The sequence below is a fragment of the Hemicordylus capensis genome, chromosome 3 (genome assembly GCF_027244095.1).
Source record: "Hemicordylus capensis ecotype Gifberg chromosome 3, rHemCap1.1.pri, whole genome shotgun sequence".
Lineage (NCBI taxonomy): Eukaryota > Metazoa > Chordata > Lepidosauria > Squamata > Cordylidae > Hemicordylus > Hemicordylus capensis.
The window spans coordinates 262,927,721-262,952,235 of record NC_069659.1 but is presented as its reverse complement, the minus strand read 5'-3'; the positions used below and the strand labels follow the sequence as shown (position 1 = coordinate 262,952,235).

The 24,515-nt window shown below is 50.4% G+C and overlaps 1 protein-coding gene across 1 annotated transcript in view; it reads left to right on the top strand.

The window, feature by feature from the left end:
• Window positions 1–21,950, top strand: part of LOC128350585 (histone-lysine N-methyltransferase 2D-like) — a 41,622-nt gene extending 19,672 nt beyond the window's left edge. The window contains exons 11-19 of the mRNA XM_053308982.1: window positions 741–857; window positions 7,621–7,849; window positions 8,204–8,269; window positions 17,321–17,384; window positions 17,972–18,032; window positions 18,540–18,560; window positions 19,253–19,512; window positions 19,922–20,154; window positions 21,352–21,950. Of these exons, the coding sequence (XP_053164957.1) occupies window positions 741–857; window positions 7,621–7,849; window positions 8,204–8,269; window positions 17,321–17,384; window positions 17,972–18,032; window positions 18,540–18,560; window positions 19,253–19,512; window positions 19,922–20,154; window positions 21,352–21,470 (1,170 nt within the window). The 3' untranslated portion in view covers window positions 21,471–21,950. The remainder of the gene's footprint in view (window positions 1–740; window positions 858–7,620; window positions 7,850–8,203; window positions 8,270–17,320; window positions 17,385–17,971; window positions 18,033–18,539; window positions 18,561–19,252; window positions 19,513–19,921; window positions 20,155–21,351) is intronic.
• Window positions 21,951–24,515: the final 2,565 nt, after the last annotated feature.

The window sequence follows — 24,515 nt, the reverse complement described above, 5'->3', positions numbered from 1 at the left end:
GAGCCAGATGGAAAGAAGGTCATCTGATGGATGAGTGGCCGGAGGACAGGCCACTGGCCTCCTAGGCGCCTGACAGAGCCCACAGCCTACCCGGGGTGGGGGGTTGGGAGACCTGCCAGCCCCCGATTGAGGAAGGACAGCCACGGCCTCCAGTTCATAGCCTCACTTTCCTGTCCTGGCCTCCAGGCTCCCACTCTACTGAGAGGAGAAGGCTCTTCTCCCATACGTAGGGGAGGGCCCATCGTCAGTGGCACAGCCACCGCTTTCCATGCAGAGGGTCCCCCTGCTTGAACCTCCATCGTTAGCTTCTGTCCAAGGGTGTCAACTAGCTAGGAAAGGCCTCTGCCTGAGAGCGGCTGCCAGTCAGAGCCGGGCAAAGGGAGGCAAAGCCTCGGAAGCGAGATGGCAGCTGCATTATGTAGGCATGGCTGAGAGAGCTGAGCAATTATCCCATTGCCAGAGGAAGCCCTCAACTGGCCCACCCAAAGAAAGAACTCATCTCTGCATCCAGGCCTGGCCAGCTAAGCAGAAAGCGGAGGCCGCGGACATCCGGGCCCTGAGGCTTCCTCCGTCTCAGGAGCTCTGCTTCCTTCCCTCTCTTGCAGGTGTTCCTGAAAACCCCAGCCCCATTCCCTCTGCTCCTTCTCCCACCTCCCCACCCCTCTCCCTACTGCCCCACCCCAGCTCCTCCTTACTCCCCAACCCAGTCTCCCCCTCCCTCCCCCTTCTCCCTACCGCAGAGACTGCGCCCCCAGCCCTCTCTCATCCCAGTCTGCTGGAGCCCACAGAGGACACCAGTTCCTCCACACTGGATGCCTGCCCAGGTCCCTCCACCAGCAGGAGGGCTCTGCAAGAGGGTAAGTATTAGGGCATCTCCTAGCCCCTCGGCCTGCCCCCGAACCCTGCCGGAGAACCCTGCCGGAGAAGCGGCTGACTAAGAGAGCCAGCGTGGTGTAGTGCTTAGAGTGCTGGACTAGAACCGGGGAGACCTGAGTTCAAATCTCCATTCAGCCATGAAAACTAGCTGGGTGACCCTGGGCCAGTCACTTCTCTCTCAGCCTAACCTACTTCACAGGGTTGTTGTGAAAGAGAAACTCAAGACTGTAGTACACCGCTCTGGGCCCCTTGGAGGAGGAGCGGGATATAAATGTAATAATAATGATGATGATGATAAGCTCCACTGGTCCAGCTGCAGCTCCTTGCAGGGCTGAGGAGCAAGCCAGGCTCTGGGGCCAACCATCTTCTTCTGCTGCTCCTCTCTTGCAGACCTCCCTCAAGGCCCCAATTCGGCAGAGGCCTCGTCCCTCCAGCCTCCTTGCCCCATTTTCACGTGGTCCTCCTCCTCTGCCTCCACCAAGTATCTCCGTCTCTCCACCACCCCCTCCCTCTCCCCCTCCTGCCTCTCCCTGAATCCCTCCCCTTCCCCTCCTCAACATCTCTTCAAAATGGAAGAGAAATTGGAGAACCTGAAGTTGTTGCAGAACAAGCAGATGGAAGACCGTAAGTCTCCTCCGCGCAGCACCCGGGGGCTTATTGCCGTTCCGTCCCAATAGCCATTTTGCAGCTCTGAGGGCCCAAACACAGCTACGACAGGGAAGGCTCTAGAGAAGGCCTGCTCAGCATTGGCCCCCCAGCTGTTTTTGGACTACAACTCCCATAATCCCCAGCTACAGTGGTCAGGGATTATGGGAGCTGAAGGCCAACATCTGCAGGAGAGCCAAATTTGACCAGCCCTGCTGTACAGGCTCAGAAGGGGAGCCGAGGCAGCGAGCAAGCATGGGAAGGAGATGCCTGATTACAGCTCCAGGGGGTTTGGGTTCGAATCCCCATTTGGCCATGACCCTCGAGGGGAGACCCTGGGTCAGTCCCTCGTCACACAGCCTGACCGAACTCTCAGGGTTGTTGTGAGGATCTGAAAAAAGGTGACTCCCACCCTGAACTCCATTGACTAAAAGCAAATGGTGAATGTGAAACAACCAGACAAATATCAGCCCTTTTGAGCTCAGCCCAGAACAGAAGAGGCAGCCACCGAGGAGGGCAGAGGGTGGTGCTGAGAACTGTCCTCCCGAGAGCATCAGCAACCTCGTACCGGAGCAAAGTGCTGACAGCAGAGCTGGGCCAACCAGGCTCTCCAGAGGGTGTGGAACTACAACTCCTATCATCCCCGGTGGCAGGGGATGAAGGGAGCTGTAGTTCACAAATGGAAGGTCAACTTTTCCCACCTCTGGCTCACAGTCTCCAGTGCGGCGAGGGAGCAGGAGCGGAGGGAGAGGAAGGGTGGGAGAGGAAGGAAGAACTGGAGTTCGGTGCCCATCTCCTGTTGAGGCATTAAGGATCATCTATTCCTCCACAGAATGGAAGGATTTTGAGCCAGGACTGGAAGGAAAGGAGGGGGACGGGTCCAATTACGTCTGGGTGGCAGCTCCAGGCCTAAGGGGCAGCGAGGGAGAAGGGCAGGAGTCAATATAGAGAGCAAGAGACCTGCTTCGGGGGGTTGCAGGGTTGGGGGTGCCAGTGTCACCAGGAGGGGGTCAAGCCCAGAGGCACAGGGTGGGGCAGAGCATTTTGGCCTGGGGGTTCAAGGTCAGAATGAGGAGTCTGTGCTGGGAGTGGAGAGTGCAAGGGTCCAGAAAGTCAACGTCGCACCTGGTAGGGTGGCAACAAGCCCCTTTGTCCCATTGGTTTCCTTTCCTTGCAGGACAAGAAGGTCTCATGATTTTCCGTGCCCACATTCAACATGTTGTGGTGATGAGCAAGCAGCTCCAGGAACTCAGAAGCAGGCTCAGCCAACTTGAAGACGCCTTTGCAGAAAAATAGTATGATTTGTTGTTGTTGTTTTTGAATTTATTTATTTTGTTGCAATTTGTTTTGCAAATTTAGTGTCAAAACATAAAGTGCTGTATTTGTATTTGTAGTGTCAAAACATAAAGTGCTCTTTCAAGAAGAGAAAGATCTGCTGCTCTGAGTATTCTTTGGGCACAGTGGGGTGAAAAGGTCTTTGGGTCCAGCCCAGCTGCAGAAAAGTCTCTCATGGGAGATGAATTTGGGGCCAAGAGAGTACAGTTTGTGCACGAGTCCATTTTCACAATTGGATACAACCTCAAACCAAATCACCAAAATTCAAATCAATAGTCAATCTGGCCGGCCACTGCTAACCAGTTTGGCGAATCGAGAAACCGCAAAAACCCTCACTCATTAAAAAGCCCATAGGGAACAATCTTTGCATATTGGTTCAACCTCAAATCAAATCACGAAAATAGGAAACAATTGTCAAACAGGCCGGCCATTGCTAGCCAGTTTGACGAATCCAAAATCCAGTGGGGGGTCTCAGGATTCACCTATGGGGAACTCAAATCACCCCATTGTCCAGCATGGGTAGGTCCAAGGGACACCAAAGTCCGTTGGGTGTTATTGCATGATGGGTATTATCTACCACACGACTGACGAAGGAAGCAAAGCAGGACTGGAACTCAGGTCCCGCAGGCTCATAAAATACTCCCTTTCCTGCTTCCTACACAACATCAGTTCCTCACTTGCACATACAGGAATCTGTCAGATGCAGCTTTGAATTAGCAAAACTGCTAAATGTATCAAGTGAGTCCAAACCCATTGCAGACTAAGCATTTCCTCCATCCAATGCACCACGGAGAATCACAGAGGGAATCTGAACATTCCCTGATCTCCTATGCGAACACACAAAATGGCGGGGGCGGGGGGAGCATGATTTCAACCTATTTTTGATTTTAACAAGGGAATGGGACCTTTAATTTCCAAAGCTGTTTATCGATAGCTTTGCTAAGCTCACAGAACGTTCGCTTGCAAACTGGTGCACTACACAAGTTTCTTCACTAACTGTGACAGCCTTAAGCACACACAGGTTTTCTTCTCAGGACCAAACAGACAATAATAATGCAATTTCAGAAAAATTTAAAGAAAGACCCCTCTAATCTAAGGTTGCATTGGAAGGGGAAACATCTCTTTCTTTCTGTAAAGCTTGGAATCCAATTGCCTCTAAGACATGGGTAGGAGCATTGCAAATATAGGTCGGTAAGAGAACCTTGAAGCAGCTATAATCCTGCTCTCCATGGCCTCTCACCCATCCATCTCCCCTGGGGATCAAGTTTGGTTTTTAAGGGGTCCTTCTGGCCTCTTCCGGCTTAAGATCTGTGGAGGTTGGCCAGACCTCGCCCAGACCTCACCCAGATCTGCGGAGGTTGGCCTACAACTAATTTCCTGCCAGGTCTGCCATGATTTTAAAACCACCATTTCACAAAGTGGGGCTCTAATCTTCCCATAGTTGCAGTCTGCAGAGATTTCCTATCATCCTTTGGACAGTTTTATTTCTAAAACAGGAGGGGTAGCTTAGAAGATTTTGACACCCGACTCCCTAGTTACGCACTCTGGGGCCCTGCCAAGCCACACATACACACAGCCCTGCACCCACCAATTTCTTCGTGCGGGGCAGTGGATTAGGCATGGCCCCTCCCGCCCCTGGAAAGAGCCAGCTGCAAATGTGAGAAATAATTACAAGCCACTCATGCTAGTACTATGTGGAAATAACAACTTGACTCAATTTGTGGAGGGTTTGGGTGGTTTTTTTGTTGGTTTGTTTTTAGCATTTTTGAAGACACCAAAGCTGCAGAGCCAGACAGATGGTTTTCTAGGCATTCAGGGTTACAAGTAAAAGGAGAGAGGGAAATGGTCGATAAATATTTTAAAACTCTCTGTTAGGCATTGCTGGAATAGTGAAAAGTGGCAGGTGGGCCAGACTTCCAGAGAGGCCTAGGCATAGGCCTCGCTGAAGCCTGAAGCTCCCCAGGCAGGCCTTGGTTGGAGATCGGCAGGAGCAGACAGTCAAGAAAGGGTTCCCTTTTCTCCCAGTCCGATTGGTTGCTTCTCCTGGAGTCTTGTGCTCCTCCCTGCTTGGAATTTGTATGGAACTGCGGAGCCCAGGTAGCTGGCTGTTGGCTTGTTGTTCTCCCTCCAACCAAGAAGGAAACTTAGGGAAGTAAAACATTTGCTATTTGAAAGTAAACCCTTTGCTGTTTTTGATGTGTGTGTGTGATTTGTTCCCCTTGGTCAAGCTACCATGTTGTTTGCTCCCCCCCCCATGAACCGTGTCTGTGTGTATGTGTGTGTGTGTGTGTGTGTTGCACATGGGAGAGAAGCCCCAACTTGTATGTGTGTGAGACAGAATTCTTAAGCTTTAAAAAACAACCAACAAAACATTTTCAAAGTATGCCAAAACATGTACTCATGGCATGTTCTTAGAACTGTCTGCAAATGGGTGTCCTTGAGTGCAGAGGCTTTTACAGGCAGGGGCGTAGCAAGGTTGGAGTGGGCCCAGAGACAAGATTTAAAAATGCCTCGCCCCCCCCCGCCCCCAGGCTCATGAAGTTAAGAAATCTTAAATGAGGCTGAATAGTGGTAACAAAAAACATAGTAAAATAATCATCCTAAATGATTTTTTAAAAGGTTTTGTCAATTGTGGATGATGCACGTCATTTAATGGTACTAGAGAAAGAGATGCTGTTCTGGTAGCTCCAGGTCTTAACACTCACATCAGTTTCGGAGGATGGATACAACTGAAGGAAGCCCGGGCGGGTGAGCGGCTGGGGGAGTACGTCATGTGACCTGCCTCTGGGGGGGCCCCCCAAGGCAGTGGGCCCCCAGACAACTGTCTCCCTTTGCCCTATTATAGTTATGCCCCTGTTTACAGGTATGCTCCTTGGAATGACATAGCCACCTAGGTGCAGTGGGGAAGTAACTTGCCTAGGGAGCAAGAGGTTGCTGGTTCGAATCCCCACTGCTATGTTTCCCAGACTCCTATATCAGGCAGCAGTGATACAGGAAGATGCTGAAAGCCATCATCTCACACTGTGTGGGAGGAGGCAATGGTCACCCCCTCCTGTATTCTATCAAAGAAAACCACAGGGCTCTGTGGTCACCAGGAGTCGACACCGACTCCATGGCACAACTTTACCTTTTACTTCCTATATGCCCACAGGAGTTAGTGTTGTTGTGTTTTGTTTTGCTGCACCCCTGCACCACCTACTTGGGCTCTGCCCACCTGCCTGGTACCCACCCATTCCCAGCAGTCACCAGCCACCACTGTCTCTGTCTTTGGGCTGACTAAGCTCCACTGGTCCAGCTGCAGCTCCTTGCAGGGGTGAGGAGCAAGGGCAGGCAGTGCGGCCAAGTGTCGTCTTCTTTTGCTCCTCTCTTGCAGACCTCCCTCAAGGCCCCAATTCTAGTTTTTGTTTTGTTTTTTAAAGGGGGGGGGAGTGGGGGAAGAAAAAGAAAAACCAGACAAATAATGCATATATATGTCATCACCTTCTAAAGCACATACAATTCATTAAATCTTGACCATATGAAACTCTTCTTCTTTGCCTAGACGGCAAAAAAAAACCCCAGTTCAAATGTAGATAATGAACACATTTTGGTAATCCAAAGTTGATGTTCTGGGCTAAATCTACTTCCCCAATGTTGAATCATGATCTTTTTGGCCACTCCCCAAGCCCGAAGTATCCATACTTGTTGATAGAGTGTTAAATTCCATATCCTGGGAATATATCCCAGGAGAACATAACTGTCTTAAAAAAAAAAAAAAAGATAATTGCAATGTCTTATTTACAATTTTATGGACTTCATCCCCAAAATATGTTATTATTGGGTATGACCAAACCATATGGGACAATGTCCCCTCATAAATATGACATCTCCAGCAAACTGCGTTCTGAACCCAGCCCTTCTGGAACATCCTCTGCGGAGTCCAGGAAGAGTGAAATAAAAGGTTTTGCTGAACAAGTCTCCATTGGAGTTCTATATATGCTCGTTTTGTTATCTTTAATGCTGTTAACCATTGATCAACCGTCATGGTATATTCAAGAGCCTGATTCCATAATAATCAGTATCAACTTTATCCTGCTCTTTCAGTTTTAACTAAAATGAAGCTGTAGGTTTAGCTTGTTCTGGAAAATGTTCCAAATCCAGTAATAATGATGGAGTTTCTCAGGCAGCAAGTCCATCCTGCCCATATATCTAGGTTAAAAGATGTCTTAATTGTATATATTGCCAACTGGCATTCAAAGAGATATTAAATTCATTTCTCAAAGAATCAAAGGATTTAAAAACCTCTTCTGGGGTAATTAATTGATCTACAGTGATAATATTAGAAGTTGCCCAATGGGCCGAATAGAAAGGTTTCTGCCCAATCGTCAAATCCGGATTCATCCATAACGTAAACTTTGCATGCTAGAAAGGATCAAAGCCAGACGTAAGACCTAAGCTCCTCCATAGATGTCTAGCTGCCGGAACTGCCGGTAGTTTAGCAGAAGAGCTAATAAATAATGGACCCAATACCTGAGAAGCAGATAGTGGGGCGAAGTAGTCACTCTCCAGTGGTGCCCATGGGGTACAGAAATAAATTATGCCGACATGGCAGATAGAGCCTAGCCATTTCTCATGTCCAGAGGAAGCCTTTAACTGGCCCACCCAAAGAAAGAACCCATCTCTGCATCCCAGCCTGGCCAGCTAAGCAAAAAGCCGAGGCCGCAGACATCCGGGCCCTGAGGCTTCCTCCGTCTCCTGAGCTCTGCTTCCTTTCCTCTCTTGCAGGTGTTCCTGAGAACACCAGCCCCGTTCCCTCTTCTCCTTCCCCCACCTCCCGACCCCTCTCCCTACCACACCACCCCAGTCTCCCCCTCCCTCTCCCTTCTCCCCACCACAGAGACTTTGCCTCCAGCCCTCTCTCATGCCAGTCTGGTGGAGCCCCCAGAAGACACTGGTTCCACCACGTCGGATGCCTGCCCAGGTCCCTCCACCAGCAGGAGGGATCTGGAAGATGGTAAGTATTAGGGCATCTCCTAGCCCCTCGGCCTGCAACCGAACCTTTCCGGTGAACCCGGAGGCATTCCTGGGTCCTCCTCTCTGCCTCCCAGCTGACAAAATTCCACTGGTCCAGCTGCAGATCCTTGCAGGGGTGAGGAGCAAGCCAGACTCTGGGGCCAAGTGTCTTCTTCTGCTCCTCTCTTGAAGACCTCCCTCAAGGCACCGATTCTGCAGAGGCCTCGTCCCTCCAGCCTCCTCACCCCACCTTCACGCGCTCCTCCTCTGACTCCAGCGAGTATCTCAGCCTCTCCGCCACTCCCACCCCTCCTCTCTTCCCTCTCCCTGCACCTCTCCCCTTCACCTCCTCAAGATCTCCACAACATGAAAGAGAAATTGGAGCAACTGATGGCGTTGCAGAACAAGCAGAAGCAGGACCGTAAGTCTCCTCCGCACAGCACCCGGGAGCCTCTTCCCGTCCCGTCCCAATGGCCATTCTGCAGCCCTGAGGGCCCAAACACAGTGGCGACAGGGAGAGACTCTAGAGCAGGCCTGCTCGATGTTGGCCCCAGAGCTGTTTTTGGACTACAAATCCCATAATACCCAGCAAAAGTGGCCAACCATCAGGGATTATATGGAAGCTGTAGACCAACATCTGCAGGAGAGCCAAATTTGACCAGCCCTGCTGTAGAGGCTCAGAAGGGGAGCCGAGGCAGCGAGCAAGCACGGGAAGGAGATGCCTGATTACAGCTCCAGGGGGTTTGGGTTCGAATCCCCATTTGGCCATGACCCTCGAGGGGAGACACAGGGGCAGTCCCTCGTCACACAGCCTGACCGAACTCTCAGGGTTGTTGTGAGGATCTGAAAAAAGGTGACTCCCACCCTGAACTCCATTGACCAAAAGCAAATGGTGAATGTGAAACAACCAGACAAATATCAGCCCTTTTGAGCTCAGCCCAGAACAGAAGAGGCAGCCACCGAGGAGGGCAGAGGGTGGTGCTGAGAACTGTCCTCCCGAGAGCATCAGCAACCTCGTACCGGAGCAAAGTGCTGACAGCAGAGCTGGGCCAACCAGGCTCTCCAGAGGGTGTGGAACTACAACTCCTATCATCCCCAGTGGCAGGGGATGATGGGAGCTGTAGTTCACAAATGGAAGGTCAACTTTTCCCACCTCTGGCTCACAGTCTCCAGTGCGGCGAGGGAGCAGGAGCGGAGGAAGAGGAAGGGTGGGAGAGGAAGGAAGAGACGGAGTTCGGTGCCCATCTCCTGCTGATGCATTAAGGATCTATTCCTCCACAGAATGGAAGGATTTTGAGTCAGGACTGGAAAGAAAGGAGGCAGGAGGGTCCAATTCCGTCTGGGTGGCAGCTCCAGGCCTAAGGGGCAGCGAGGGAGAAGGGCAGGAGTCAATATAGAGAGCAAGAGAACTGCTTCGGGGGGTTGCAGGGTTGGGGGTGCCAGTGTCACCAGGAGGGGGTCAAGCCCAGAGGCACAAGGTGGGGCAGAGCATTTGGGGTTGGGGGTTCAAGGTCAGAATGAGGAGTCTGTGCTGGGTGTGGACAGTGGAAAGGTCCAGAAAGTCAACGTCGCACCTGGTAGGGTGGCAACAAGCCCCATTGTCCCATTGGTTTCCTTTCCTTGCAGGACAAGAAGGTCTCATGATCTTCCGTGCCCACCTTCAGCATGTTGTGGTGCTGAGCAGGCAGCTGCAGGAACTGAGGAGCAGGCTCAGCCAACTTGAAGAGGCCTTTGTAGAAACATAATATGAATTGTTGTTGTTGAATGTACTTATTTTGTTGTAATTTCTATTGTAAGGCCGCGCTGGCCTTCAACATGTTTACCCAATTTATTGTAAAAACATAAAGCGCGGTGTTTGTTTTTCAAGAAGAGAAAGATAGGCTGCTCTGAGTATTCTTTGGGCCAGTGGGGTGAAAAGGTATTTGGGTCCAGCCCAGCTGCAGAAAAGTCTCTCATGGGAGATGCATTCGGGGCCAAGAGAGTACAGTTTGTGCACGAGTCCATTTTCACAATTGGATACAAACTCAAATCGAATCACCAAAATTTGAATCAGTTGTCAAACTGGCAGGCCATTGCTAGCCAGTTTGACGAATTCAAAATCCAGAGGGGAGTCTCACGATTCACCTATGGGGAACTCAAATCACCCCATTGTCCAGCATGGGTAGGTCCTAGGGACACAAAAGTCCGTTGGGTGGTATTGCATGATGGGTATTATCTACCACACGACTGACGAAGGAAGCAAAGCTGGACTGGAACTCAGGTCCCGCAGGCTCATAAAATACTCCCTTTCCTGCTTCTCACACTACATCAGTTCCTCACTTGCACATACAGGAATCTGTCAGATGCAGCTTTGAATTAGCAAAACTGCTAAATGTATCGAGTCCAAACCCATTGCAGACTAAGCATTTCCTCCATCCAATGCACCACGGAGAATCACAGAGGGAATCTGAACATTCCCTGATCTCCTATGCGAACACACAAAATGGAGGGGGCGGGGGGAGCATGATTTCAACCTGTTTCTGATTTTAATAAGGGAATGGAACTTTTAATTTCCAAAGCTGTTTATCGATAGCTTTGCTAAGCTCACAGAATGTTCGCTTGCAAACTGGTGCACTACACAAGTTTCTTCACTAACTGACTGCTTAAGCACACACAGGTTTTCTTCTCAAGACCAGATAGACTATAATGCCATTTCAGAATTTTTTTTAAAAGGACCCCTCTAATATAAGGTTGCAGCATGGACATTGGAAGGGGAAACATCTCTTTCTGTTTGTGCAGCTTGGAATCCAATTGCCTCTAAGACATGGGTAGGAGCATTGCAAATATAGGTCGGTAGGAGAACCTTGAGGCAGCTATAATCTTGCTCTCCAAGTCTCCATGGCCTCTCACCCATCCCTCTCCTTTGGGGATCCAGTTTGGTTTACAAGGGGTCCTTCTGGCCTCTTCTGGCTTTCACCCAGACCTACAGAGGTTGGCCTACAACTCCCATCATCCCTGACTATTGGCTTATATGGCCAGAGATGCTGGGAGTTGTAGTCCAAAACCACCTGGAAGACTCCAGTTATGCAGCAGGCCTGGTGTAGACCAGGGATTCTCAATGTTTTATCCCCAGATGTTATTGGATTTCAACTCCCATAATCCCCAACCAAAGGCCGCTGGGGCTGGGGGGTTATGGGAGTTGAAGTCCAATAACATCTGGGGACCCGACGTTTGTTTTGTTTTACATTTATACCCCGCTCTTCCTCCAAGGAGCTCAGAGCGGTGTACTACATACTTCAGTGTCTCCTCACAACAACCCTGTGAAGTAGGTTAGGCTGAGAGAGAAGTGACCGGCCCAGAGTCACCCAGCAAGTCTCATGGCTGAATGGGGATTTGAACTCGGGTCTCCCTAGTCCTGGTCCAGCACTCTAACCACTACACCACGCTGGCAACGTTGAGAATCCCTGGTGTAGACAATGCTGAGCCTGATGGACCTTCGCTTCATCTGAGGCCCTTTCTTCTGTGCCTGTCTTCCAAATTGCACCCACATGGTGCTCTGGACCACATGAGCAGAGAAAGGACGGAGAAATGGATGATCCTGAACATCTCCATCCCGTTCCAAAATGAAGGGTCTGTCTGGGCAGAATCCCATGACGGAATCCTTCCCTGTGCACAAATCCCCTGTTCTGATGGTCCCATCTCCAAAAACTGAGGGGGAGAGAGGGGGGAAAGAGACAGGGGCGTAACTACCATTAGGCAGGGGGAGGCAGTCGTCTCGGGGCCCCACTGCCTTGAGGGGCCCCCCAGAGACACCTCACATGACTCCCCATTGCCCCCTGCCCAGCCCCAAGACCCTTCAGCCACTTGCCCTGTTTGCCCTCTCTCTCTCCTGCTTGTCGTCCTGGTCGGCAATCAAAGCAGCAGGCAAGCTGCTTTTCTCCCTGGCGCCTCTCAGCTGATCGGCGGGTGGGCGGGGCTTCCAGGGAGGCCTCCGTGTAGGCCTCCGTGAAGCCTGAATTCGAGTAGGCTGGCAAGCCCCAGGAAGAAGGCTGGCAGTCAGAGTGGCCACTACAGCTCTCTGCAGCAGACCCTCTTCCCAGGCCAGACAGCTCAGCCTTTGCCAGGTAGAATGTGAATTCCTTTATGTGGTTACACCCCCCCCCACCCCCTACAGGTAGGGATCTGCTTGCCATAGGGCTTTGATGGGGGGTGGGGAGACTGAGAAGTCTCTGAATATTTAATTTAAAACTGATTGGGAAATTTGCAGGCTTAAAAAAACCCTCTAAAAAGTCCTATAAGTGGCTTTTTTCCTGGCAGGAAATTACAAAAACCTGGAACAAATTCATTTATGTATTAATTAATTAATTAATGCATTCATAAATACACTTATGTTCAAGTTGTTTTGCAACCCAGGTCTGAGTGAGAACTGAGACATGAGTGAGAACTGTGACGCATGTGTTGTGCTTTTATATTTTTTCCCCTTAGGGTCAATCTGGCCAACATGTGAATGCAGCACCTCCATTCCAGAGGAGATGTGTGTTAAAGGGCTTTAAAAGCCTCGTGTGAAAAACCTCCTGGAATCAAACTTTACTGAATTTGTTCAGAATTCTGAGAAAACAGACATAGGCTCACCCTGCATGGTTGGAAGTCTCCTTTGCTAATCTGCAGCAAGGGGCCCATTTTAATAATTAGTGTTTCTAGTGTCTTCTAGGCATTAAAAGTAGCACAAATATATAGTATTCAATGTATATCACTATATATTGTGAAGTGTGTGTGTGTGTATTCAGTGAAATGTATTTCTTGGCAGCATACTTATTTTGAAATATCAGACTTAAATCCTTGGAAGCCTGGGGTGTGTGGAGGCCCTGGACTTGGGGGGGGGGGCATTTTAAAATTTCTTCTCAGGGCCCACTCCAACCTTGCTACGCCCCTGAGCACATTCGGCTCCGCTCTTAGAGCTCTACTTCGAAAACGGAGCACAATGCAGAGAGCTTCACGATTGAAAAGGGAGCTGCATCTGCTGTCCACAGAGCTACCACCGGGTATTACTTGCTGGCAGACTGGTAGTCGCTTAGATGAACTTCAAGCTCAAATCCTTGGTTTTGCAAATACACCATATGAAAAAGGAATATTTGACTTGGAAATAGTTGTGCCTGAAAGGTATCCATTTGAGCCTCCAAAGATGCGCTTCCTGACTCCTTTAAAAAAAGGTTTTACTCCCATATAATTCTTCTCTTCTCATTTGCTCAATTTTGTACATCTGTTTTTTGTATGTTTTGAATGAGGACAGAAATGTGAGAATAAAAGCCCCCTGCTTACTGGGCAAAGAGGCACCTTTTTCTCTTTGTAAACCGCCCTGAGCCATTTTTGGAAGGGTGGTATAGAAATCGAATTATTATTATTATTATTATTATTATTATTATTATTATTATTATTATTATTAAAAACATTTCTCGGCGGGGGGGCCCATTTAAGAATCTTGTCTCAGGGCCCACTCCAACCTAGTTACGCCCCTGGCAAGAGACATCATTGAGCAAGAAAAATGTCCAGAAAAAAAGCATCCCAAGAGATCCAGGAGCTGCAGCGCCTTCCCCATGAGGAAAGGCTAAAGATCCATTTCTATTTCTGAAACTAAGAGACAACAAAGAGGAAGCAGATTAGAGATTTACATGTGTGCAAAGAATACAGCAATAAGTGAGGGGGGGGAGGATCTATCCACTCTCATGGAACTTAGGCTGATTGGAAGCTGGTTCTAGGGCAGAAAGCAGTTCTTGGGTAATTAACGAATGGCGGGGCTTCTCAGATGTGGCTACATGATTGTTTTTTTGCTGCTTCTGTGTTTTTTTTAATCCATGTATCGTTTTCTATATTTGTATATTATATATTTTAATATCAGGTTGTTTATATATTTTTAGCTAAATACTTTTAACTCATTTTTATTATGTGTTTTTAAATTTTGTAAACCGCCTTGAGACTGTTTTTAATGAAAGGCGTTATATAAATCCAACAATAAATAAAAATAAATAAAAATGGGTCCCCAGACGTTGCTGGACTACAAGCCCCATCACCCCCTGCCACAATGGATCCAGAGATCTCTTCTGCTTGGGGCACAAAATGTGCTGCCTACCCAGGAAATATTCATTTTTATGTATGCATCACACACACACACTCCCCATTTCCCCATGGATTGCTCTCCCCGCCTTTTCCCCCACCCCACCCCCTAGGAGAGGCTAGAGATCCCTTTCTTTTTTTGAAACTAAAGGACAATTAAGGGGGAGCAGAATAGAGATTTATGTGTGTACGAGCAATACTGCAAGAAGTGTGGAGATTATCCACTCTCACAACAATGGAAGCAGATTCCAGGGCAGAAAGCAGTTCTTCAGTCATTAATTCACGGCAGGGCTTCTCAGAGCTGGGTCCCCAGATGTTGCTGGACTACAAGTCCCATCACCCCCTGCCACAATGTCCAAGGCCCAGCGTGAGAGGAGCATGGGTGTGAGCACGTGTGTGTCATTGTCAGGCCAAGTCGGGCGGATGCTCCTTTTCCCTGGACCCAAATGTCCCACTCCCAGTAGCAGCAGCCTCTGCAAAGGTTGGACCACCCACTGACCTCTCTCCTGGACCTCCCCATCCCCTGGAGGCCGGGGTGCCACCATTGTCCTTTCTTCGGGGAACTAGCAGCCACTGGGAAGGGAAGAAGGAGAGAGATTCCTTCCCTTCCTCCAGCTTCTCTCCCTGTCCTCAGAAGCAGACAGGAGGAGCCAGAGATCTGTCCCTGCTTGGGCCAGAAAAGGCCCTGCTGCCCAGGAACCAAGCGCGTAACAATGATAGGGCAAGGGGAGACAGTTGTCTGGGGGCCCCACTGCCTGGAGGGGCACCCCAGGGGCACCTCATGTGACTCCCCATTGCCCCCTGCCCAGCCCCATAGCCTCTCAGCCACTTGCCCTCTTCGCCGTCTCTCCTGCTTGTTCTGCTGGCCCGCAATCGAAGCAGCAGGCAAGCTGCCAAGAGCTCCTTTTCTCCCGCCTCTCAGCTGATCGGCGGGTGGGCGGGGCTTCCACGGAGGCCTCCGTGTAGGCCGCAGTGAAGCCTGAACTCGAGTAGGGCCCAAGCCAGCCAGGAAGGAGGAGGCAGCCAGAGTGTTCTCTGCAGCAGAAGACCCCTTGCTGCCCTGCTTAACCCAGACCAGCATTTGCCAGGTAGAGTGTGAACTCCTTTTTGTGGTTACCTTTCCCGCCCCCCCCCCCCACATATATAGGGATCTGCTTGCCATAGGGCTTGGATATGGGGGTGGGGGAGGAGGGACCGAGAAGTCTCTGAATATTTATTTTGAAACAGCTTGGAAAATTTGCTGACTTAAAAAAAACTATCTAAAAAGTCCTATAAGTGGCTTGTTTCATGGCAGAAAATTGCAAAAACTTCTGGAACAGTATTTTATTAATTTTATTTATTCATTCATTCATTTATAAATGCACTTATGTTCAAGTTGTTTTGCAACCCAGAAGGTCTGAGTGAGAACTGTGAAGCATGTGTGGTGCTTTTATTTTATTTTTCTTGTGTGTGAACTGCTCCCCAATAACTTGCAGGGACTTCAGGGTAAATCTGGCCAACATGTGAATGCAGCACCTCCATTCCAGAGGAGATGTGTCTTAAAGGGCTTTAAAAGCCTTCTGTGAAAAACCTCCTGCAATCAAACTTGACTGAATTTGTTCAGAATTCTGGGAAAACAAACATAGGTTCACCCTGCATGGTTGAAAGTCTCCTTTGCTAATCTGCAGCGAGGGGCCCATTTTAATAATTCATCTTTCTAGTGTGTTCTAGGCATTAAAAGTAATACAAATGTATAGTACTCAATGTATATCACTATATATTGTGATGTGTGTATGTGTATTCAGTGAAATGTATTTGCAGGCAGCATACTTATTTTGGAATATGAGACTTAAATCCTTGGGGGCCTGGGGTGTGCGGAGGCCCTGGACTTTGTGTGGGGGGGGGCATTTTAAAATCTTGTCTCTGGGCCCACTCCAACCTTGCTACGCCCCTGCCAGGAACTCTGCATTTTGCTGTATGCACCACCACTCCTTCACATGGATTGCTCCCCCCCAGCCACAACCCCCCTCCCCCCTCCCCCTCTGTCCCTGCTCCTTCCTTGTCTGCTTGCTGGGCTCAGAGGAGTTTGCCAGCAGGCAGAACCTCCAACTTGGGCCCCCCTTGATCCTACCAGTCCCCACCCCCTCAATAGAAGATCTCCCCCCAGAATGGAGACCAGGCTTTGCCCTGGAGTTTCCTGGGTGGTGGGATGGGGGGGCAGTGCCAGAGAAGGCTGCAGGAGGAAGGGTTGTGTTGGGGGAGCAGGTCCCCCCCGTTTACCTTAAAGCAGCATCCGCTGCCTGCTAGGGGGTGCTTTAAGGTAAATGGGGGAACTTCCTCCCCCCACACAACCCCCCAAAGAGGCACCTTTTAATGTGGTGATTCTCTTCATTTAGCAGGGGGAGAGCAACTGGCCCTCTCCGCCCCAGCACAGCATCCCTCCAGTGACTGTTGCTGGTGTCTATCTGAAGTTTCTTTTTAGATTGTGAGCCCTTCGGGGACAGGGATCCATCTTATTTATGTATTAGTTCTCTGTGTTAACAGAACCCCTTGTTCAAAGGAAGCCCTGGACTTAGGCCTCCATTCAGTGTCTTTTCAGCCTCCTGTCAGGAGATTTTGATCTCGTTAATAGAAACCGTTAAGAAGAGAAACACACACAACACCAACACTGAAGAACAAAATGAAAGAAAAGAGAACTCAAGATATTTGGGCTAGCGAAATCCTTGAAATTTGGCCGCGAAAACCCAACCCAACCATTGCAAACAGAAAACCCACTTGGAAAGGGGAAGCATTACTGCTCTGGCTGCTAGCAGAGGTCGCTGCAGACCAAACCTTCTTCTCCCGGCCTCTCCTTTCCCACCAGGAACCAAAGCAGCAGCTGGAGGCCTGGATGGGGTGTGGGGGAACCCATTTGGGGGGCTGGTTTGGCCCTGTTGGGGGAGCCTCTTCCAACTAGGTAGCAGGAGGAAGGAGTGATGGTGTGGAATCCAGGTAGGAGGAAACACTGGGTAGGACTAGGACAGCTCCATCCTAACCAGCTTTCATACCCAGATTTGGACACCATCACTTCTCCCTCCTCCTCCCTGGCTCTTTCCTCCCACATCACGGAAAAGGGCGAGCACACCCAGCTCCCAAATTTAGGTAAGACAGTTGTCTGACCCAGTTTTGGGTGGTGTGAATGATCTCCAGACGTGAAGGAGGGCTTCCTTTCTGCAGAGTCCTTTTAAAGCTAGGCACTTGATTGTGTGATGAGAGGGAAAGCTATGTGGGGAGCAGGGAGGGCAGAAAGGGCTGACCCTGCCCTGGTGCTTGGGGACTGGGAGCTGCATCCTAAGACACAGTCGGGATTTCAAACCTAAACAAGCCAGTGTGGGCAGTAACGGATCTGGTGACCTCACCGCAGTCCCGGAATTCTGCAGGGATTCCGACGGAGGAGGCTCATTGGCCATCCTGGGCATCCAGCGGCAGTTAGTTGGTCTTGTTGTCTGGTTTTCTTTGCCAAAATGGGTGGCTGCTGGGCCCGTCTCAGGTACAGTCTGGCATGGTGGTGGGGCGGGGGTGGGACCAAACCCAAGGGCTGCCTGGGACTGGTTTTGAAAGCTGTCCTTCCTTGCTTTTACCTTCTCTGGGTTGGATGCCTCAATCGCAGTTGCGGGGGAGCAACAGCAGGAGAGAGGACAAGCTCTCACCCCCTGACTGTGGGCTTCCCAGAGGCATCAGGTGGGCCACTGTGTGAAACAGGATGCTGGACTAGATGGGCCTCCTTGGGCCTGATCCAGCAGGGCTGTTCTTCTGTTCTTCATTTCATCTCCAGCTTTGACCCCAAGCAGTTTCTCCTTGAAATGCAGGAACCCTCAAGGGTTGCCTCGTGGGGTGGTTTCCACAGTACTTCCTTGGCTTGCAGGCCCTAGACTCATGAACCACGAGGAGTGCCCAGGAACTATGGGAGACCACTAAGGGCCCACACAGGGGGTGGTTGTGGGGAAACCCTTTGCCCTCCCTTTGAAGCTGACATCTCCAGCTGCCCATGAAGCCCACCCATCCTCTTGACAAGAATTGTGCCTAAGCCTGCTTCTTCCTTCTTCTTCCAGGTCCCAACAGGAAGAAGCTGTCAAGTAAGTGGTCCTTCTTTCCATTCTGGATGTTTCAGACTCAGGAGGGGGTCCCCCTCAAGCGTGGGTGGGATTCAGGCAGGACTCCAACCCAGGAGGTGTGGCACCCATGTCCCCAACTGGGTGAGCCCGGCTGCCTTCAGGAGGCCAAACACAGGCCAATGGATATGATGCTAGCAAATTTGAATTTGATCCCAGCAAAACTGGCTTCTTGTCTTATTTTGCAAAAACAAACACACACACCCCAAACAAAACCTGATTTGGAAAACTCTTCTGGAGAGGGACGGGTCAGTCCTCAGGGCCAAACAGTACCGCAGATGCTGTCCGTTCCTAACCCCAGCAAATTCCCAACTCTGGATGCATCCAAAACGAGCAGGGCCACCTAGAAGGACTGCTGGTCGGATGCATCTGAGCCAGAACGAGAGGTGGAACTGTGCCCCCCTGGGATGACAGGGCAACCCCCCAGGTCCTGGGATTGCTGACCGAGAATACGTCTCTGCTCTTCTCTAGATCCGGACCGGGATCAGACTGGTGAGTGGATGAAGTGCAGGCTCCTTCTCAGGGCTTCGCCAGATCTCCATGGCAGCTCTCCTTGGGGATCTCTTTCTCTGGGCAAAGGAGCCAGATGGAAAGAAGGTCATCTGATGGATGAGTGGCCGGAGGACAGGCCACTGGCCTCCTAGGCGCCTGACAGAGCCCACAGCCTACCCGGGGTGGGGGGTTGGGAGACCTGCCAGCCCCCGATTGAGGAAGGACAGCCACGGCCTCGAGTTCATAGCCTCACTTTCCTGTCCTGGCCTCCAGGCTCCCACTCTACTGAGAGGAGAAGGCTCTTCTCCCATACGTAGGGGAGGGCCCATCGTCAGTGGCACAGCCACCGCTTTCCATGCAGAGGGTCCCCCTGCTTGAATCTCCATCGTTAGCTTCTGTCCAAGGGTGTCAACTAGCTAGGAAAGACCTCTGCCTGAGAGCGGCTGCCAGTCAGAGCCGGGCAAAGGGAGGTAAAGCCTCGGAAGCGAGATGGCAGCTGCATTATGTAGGCATGGCTGAGAGAGCTGAGCAATTATCCCATTGCCAGAGGAAGCCCTCAACTGGCCCACCCAAAGAAAGAACTCATCTCTGCATCCCAGCCTGGCCAGCTAAGCAGAAAGCGGAGGCCGCGGACATCCGGGCCCTGAGGCTTCCTCCGTCTCCTGAGCTCTGCTTCCTTCCCTCTCTTGCAGGTGTTCCTGAGAACCCCAGCCCCGTTCCCTCTGCTCCTTCTCCCACCTCCCCACCTCCCCACCCCTCTCCCTACCGCCCCACCCCAGCTCCCCCTTACTCCCCAACCCAGTCTCCCCCTCCCTCCCCCTTCTCCCTACCGCAGAGACTGCGCCCCCAGCCCTCTCTCATCCCAGTCTGCTGGAGCCCACAGAGGACACCAGTTCCTCCACACTGGATGCCTGCCCAGGTCCCTCCACCAGCAGGAGGGCTCTGCAAGAGGGTAAGTATTAGGGCATCTCCTAGCCCCTCGGCCTGCCCCCGAACCCTGCCGGAGAACCCTGCCGGAGAAGCGGCTGACTAAGAGAGCCAGCGTGGTGTAGTGGTTAGAGTGCTGGACTAGGACCGGGGAGACCCGAGTTCAAATCTCCATTCAGCCATGAAAACTAGCTGGGTGACCCTGGGCCAGTCACTTCTCTCTCAGCCTAACCTACTTCACAGGGTTGTTGTGAAAGAGAAACTCAAGACTGTAGTACACCGCTCTGGGCCCCTTGGAGGAGGAGCGGGATATAAATGTAATAATAATGATGATGATGATAAGCTCCACTGGTCCAGCTACAGCTCCTTGCAGGGCTGAGGAGCAAGCCAGGCTCTGGGGCCAACCATCTTCTTCTGCTGCTCCTCTCTTGCAGACCTCACTCAAGGCCCCAATTCGGCAGAGGCCTCGTCCCTCCAGCCTCCTTGCCCCATTTTCACGTGGTCCTCCTCCTCTGCCTCCACCAAGTATCTCCGTCTCTCCACCACCCCTCCCCCTCCCCCTCCTGCCTCTCCCTGAATCCCTCCCCTTCCCCTCCTCAACATTTCTTCAAAATGGAAGAGAAATTGGAGAACCTGATGTTGTTGCAGAACAAGCAGATGGAAGACCGTAAGTCTCCTCCGCGCAGCACCCGGGGGCTTATTGCCGTCCCGTCCCAATAGCCATTTTGCAGCTCTGAGGGCCCAAACACAGCTACGACAGGGAAGGCTCTAGAGAAGGCCTGCTCAGCATTGGCCCCCCCCAGCTGTTTTTGGACTACAACTCCCATAATCCCCAGCTACAGTGGTCAGGGATTATGGGAGCTGAAGGCCAACATCTGCAGGAGAGCCAAATTTGACCAGCCCTGCTGTAGAGGCTCAGAAGGGGAGCCGAGGCAGGGAGCAAGCATGGGAAGGAGATGCCTGGTTAGAGCTCCAGGGGGTTTGGGTTCGAATCCCCATTTGGCCATGACCCTCGAGGGGAGACCCTGGGTCAGTCCCTCGTCACACAGCCTGACCGAACTCTCAGGGTTGTTGTGAGGATCTGAAAAAAGGTGACTTCCACCCTGAACTCCATTGACCAAAAGCAAATGGTGAATGTGAAACAACCAGACAAATATCAGCCCTTTTGAGCTCAGCCCAGAACAGAAGAGGCAGCCACCGAGGAGGGCAGAGGGTGGTGCTGAGAACTGTCCTCCCGAGAGCATCAGCAACCTCGTACCGGAGCAAAGTGCTGACAGCAGAGCTGGGCCAACCAGGCTCTCCAGAGGGTGTGGAACTACAACTCCTATCATCCCCGGTGGCAGGGGATGATGGGAGCTGTAGTTCACAAATGGAAGGTCAACTTTTCCCACCTCTGGCTCACAGTCTCCAGTGCGGCGAGGGAGCAGGAGCGGAGGAAGAGGAAGGGTGGGAGAGGAAGGAAGAGACGGAGTTCGGTGCCCATCTCCTGCTGATGCATTAAGGATCTATTCCTCCACAGAATGGAAGGATTTTGAGTCAGGACTGGAAGGAAAGGAGGCAGGAGGCTCCAATTCCAGCTGGGTGGCAGCTCCAGGCCTAAGGGGCAGCGAGGGAGAAGGGCAGGAGTCAATATAGAGAGCAAGAGACCTGCTTCGGGGGGTTGCAGGTTTGGGGGTGCCAGTGTCACCAGGAGGGGGTCAAGCCCAGAGGCACAAGGTGGGGCAGAGCATTTGGGGTTGGGGGTTCAAGGTCAGAATGAGGAGTCTGTGCTGGGTGTGGACAGTGGAAGGGTCCAGAAAGTCAATGTCGCACCTGGTAGGGTGGCAACAAGCCCCTTTGTCCCATTGGTTTCATTTCCTTGCAGGACAAGAAGGTCTCATGATCTTCCGTGCCCACCTTCAGCATGTTGTGGTGCTGAGCAGGCAGCTCCAGGAACTGAGGAGCAGGCTTAGCCAACTTGAAGAGGCCTTTGTAGAAGCATAATATGAATTGTTGTTGTTGAATGTACTTATTTTGTTGTAATTTCTATTGTTAGGCCGTGCTGGCCTTCAACATGTTTACCCAATTTATTGTAAAAACATAAAGCACGGTGTTTGTTTTTCAAGAAGAGAAAGATAGGCTGCTCTGAGTATTCTTTGGGCCCAGTGGGGTGAAAAGGTCTTTGGGTCCAGCCCAGCTGCAGAAAAGTCTCTTATGGGAGATGCATTCGGGGCCAAGAGAGTACAGTTTGTGCACAAGTCCATTTTCACAATTGGATACAAACTCAAATCGAATCACCAAAATTTGAATCAGTTGTCAAACTGGCAGGCCATTGCTAGCCAGTTTGACGAATCCAAAATCCAGAGGGGAGTCTCACGATTTACCTATGGGGAACTCAAATCACCCCATTGTTCAGCATGGGTAGGTCCCAGGGACACCAAATCCGTTGGGTGCTATGGCATGATAGATGTTACCTACCACACAACCGAACCCACAAACTTTGTTAGAAAAATAATATGAGTTGTTGTTGTTTGAATTTATTTATTTTATTGTAATTTGTTTTCCAAATTTAGTGTAAAAACATAAAGTGCTGTGTGTTTTTTAAAATAAGAGACAGCCATGCTGCTTTGAGTTTTCTTTGAGCACAGTGGGGTGAAAAGGTCTTTGGGTCCAGCCCAGGTGCAGAAAAGTCTCTCATGGAAGATGCACTCAGGGCTAAGAGAGGACAGTTGTGCACGAGTCCATTTTCACAATTGGATACAAACTCAAATCGAATCACAAAAATTGGAATCCATTGTCAAACTGGCTGGCCATGGCTAGCCAGTTTGACGAATCGAAAATCCAGTGGGGGGTCTCACGATTCACCTATGGGGAACTCAAATCACCCCATTGTCCAGCATGGGTAGGTCCAAGGGACACCAAAGTCCGTTGGGTGGTATTGCATGATGGGTATTATCTACCACACGACTGACGAAGGAAGCAAAGCAGGACTGGAACTCAGGTCCCGCAGGCTCATAAAATACTCCCTTTCCTGCTTCCTACACAACATCAGTTCCTCACTTGCACATACAGGAATCTGTCAGATGCAGCTTTGAATTAGCAAAACTGCTAAATGTATCGAGTCCAAACCCATTGCAGACTAAGCATTTCCTCCATCCAATGCACCACGGAGAATCACAGAGGGAATCTGAACATTCCCTGATCTCCTATGCGAACACACAAAATGGAGGGGGCGGGGGGAGCATGATTTCAACCTGTTTCTGATTTTAATAAGGGAATGGAACTTTTAATTTCCAAAGCTGTTTATCGATAGCTTTGCTAAGCTCACAGAATGTTCGCTTGCAAACTGGTGCACTACACAAGTTTCTTCACTAACTGACTGCTTAAGCACACACAGGTTTTCTTCTCAAGACCAGATAGACTATAATGCCATTTCAGAATTTTTTTTAAAAGGACCCCTCTAATATAAGGTTGCAGCATGGACATTGGAAGGGGAAACATCTCTTTCTGTTTGTGCAGCTTGGAATCCAATTGCCTCTAAGACATGGGTAGGAGCATTGCAAATATAGGTCGGTAGGAGAACCTTGAGGCAGCTATAATCTTGCTCTCCAAGTCTCCATGGCCTCTCACCCATCCCTCTCCTTTGGGGATCCAGTTTGGTTTACAAGGGGTCCTTCTGGCCTCTTCTGGCTTTCACCCAGACCTACAGAGGTTGGCCTACAACTCCCATCATCCCTGACTATTGGCTTATATGGCCAGAGATGCTGGGAGTTGTAGTCCAAAACCTTCGCTTCATCTGAGGCCCTTTCTTCTGTGCCTGTCTTCCAAATTGCACCCACATGGTGCTCTGGACCACATGAGCAGAGAAAGGACGGAGAAATGGATGATCCTGAACATCTCCATCCCGTTCCAAAATGAAGGGTCTGTCTGGGCAGAATCCCATGACAGAATACTTCCCTGTGCACAAATCCCCTGTTCTGATGGTCCCATCTCCAAAAACTGAGGGGGAGAGAGGGGGGAAAGAGACATCATTGAGCAAGAAAAATGTCCAGAAAAAAAGCATCCCAAGAGATCCAGGAGCTGCAGCGCCTTCCCCGTGAGGAAAGGCTAAAGATCCGTTTCTATTTCTGAAACTAAAAGACAACAAAGAGGAAGCAGATTAGAGATTTACATGTGTGCAAAGAATACAGCAATAAGTGGGGGGGGGGGAGGATCTATCCACTCTCATGGAACTTAGGCTGATTGGAAGCTGGTTCTAGGGCAGAAAGCAGTTCTTGGGTAATTAACGAATGGCGGGGCTTCTCAGATGTGGCTACATGATTGTTTTTTTGCTGCTTCTGTGTTTTTTTAATCCATGTATCGTTTTCGATATTTGTATATTATATATTTTAATATCAGGTTGTTTATATATTTTTAGCTAAATACTTTTAACTCATTTTTATTATGTGTTTTTAAATTTTGTAAACCGCCTTGAGACTGTTTTTAATGAAAGGTGTTATATAAATCCAACAATAAATAAAAATAAATAAAAATGGGTCCCCAGACGTTGCTGGACTACAAGCCCCATCACCCCCTGCCACAATGGATCCAGAGATCTCTTCTGCTTGGGGCACAAAATGTGCTGCCTACCCAGGAAATATTCATTTTTATGTATGCATCATACACACACACACACACACACACTCCCCATTTCCCCATGGATTGCTCTCCCCGCCTTTTCCCCCACCCCACCCCCTAGGAGAGGCTAGAGATCCCTTTCTTTTTTTGAAACTAAAGGACAATTAAGGGGGAGCAGAATAGAGATTTATGTGTGTACGAGCAATACTGCAAGAAGTGTGGAGATTATCCACTCTCACAACAATGGAAGCAGATTCCAGGGCAGAAAGCAGTTCTTCAGTCATTAATTCACGGCAGGGCTTCTCAGAGCTGGGTCCCCAGATGTTGCTGGACTACAAGTCCCATCACCCCCTGCCACAATGTCCAAGGCCCAGCGTGAGAGGAGCATGGGTGTGAGCACGTGTGTGTCATTGTCAGGCCAAGTCGGGCGGA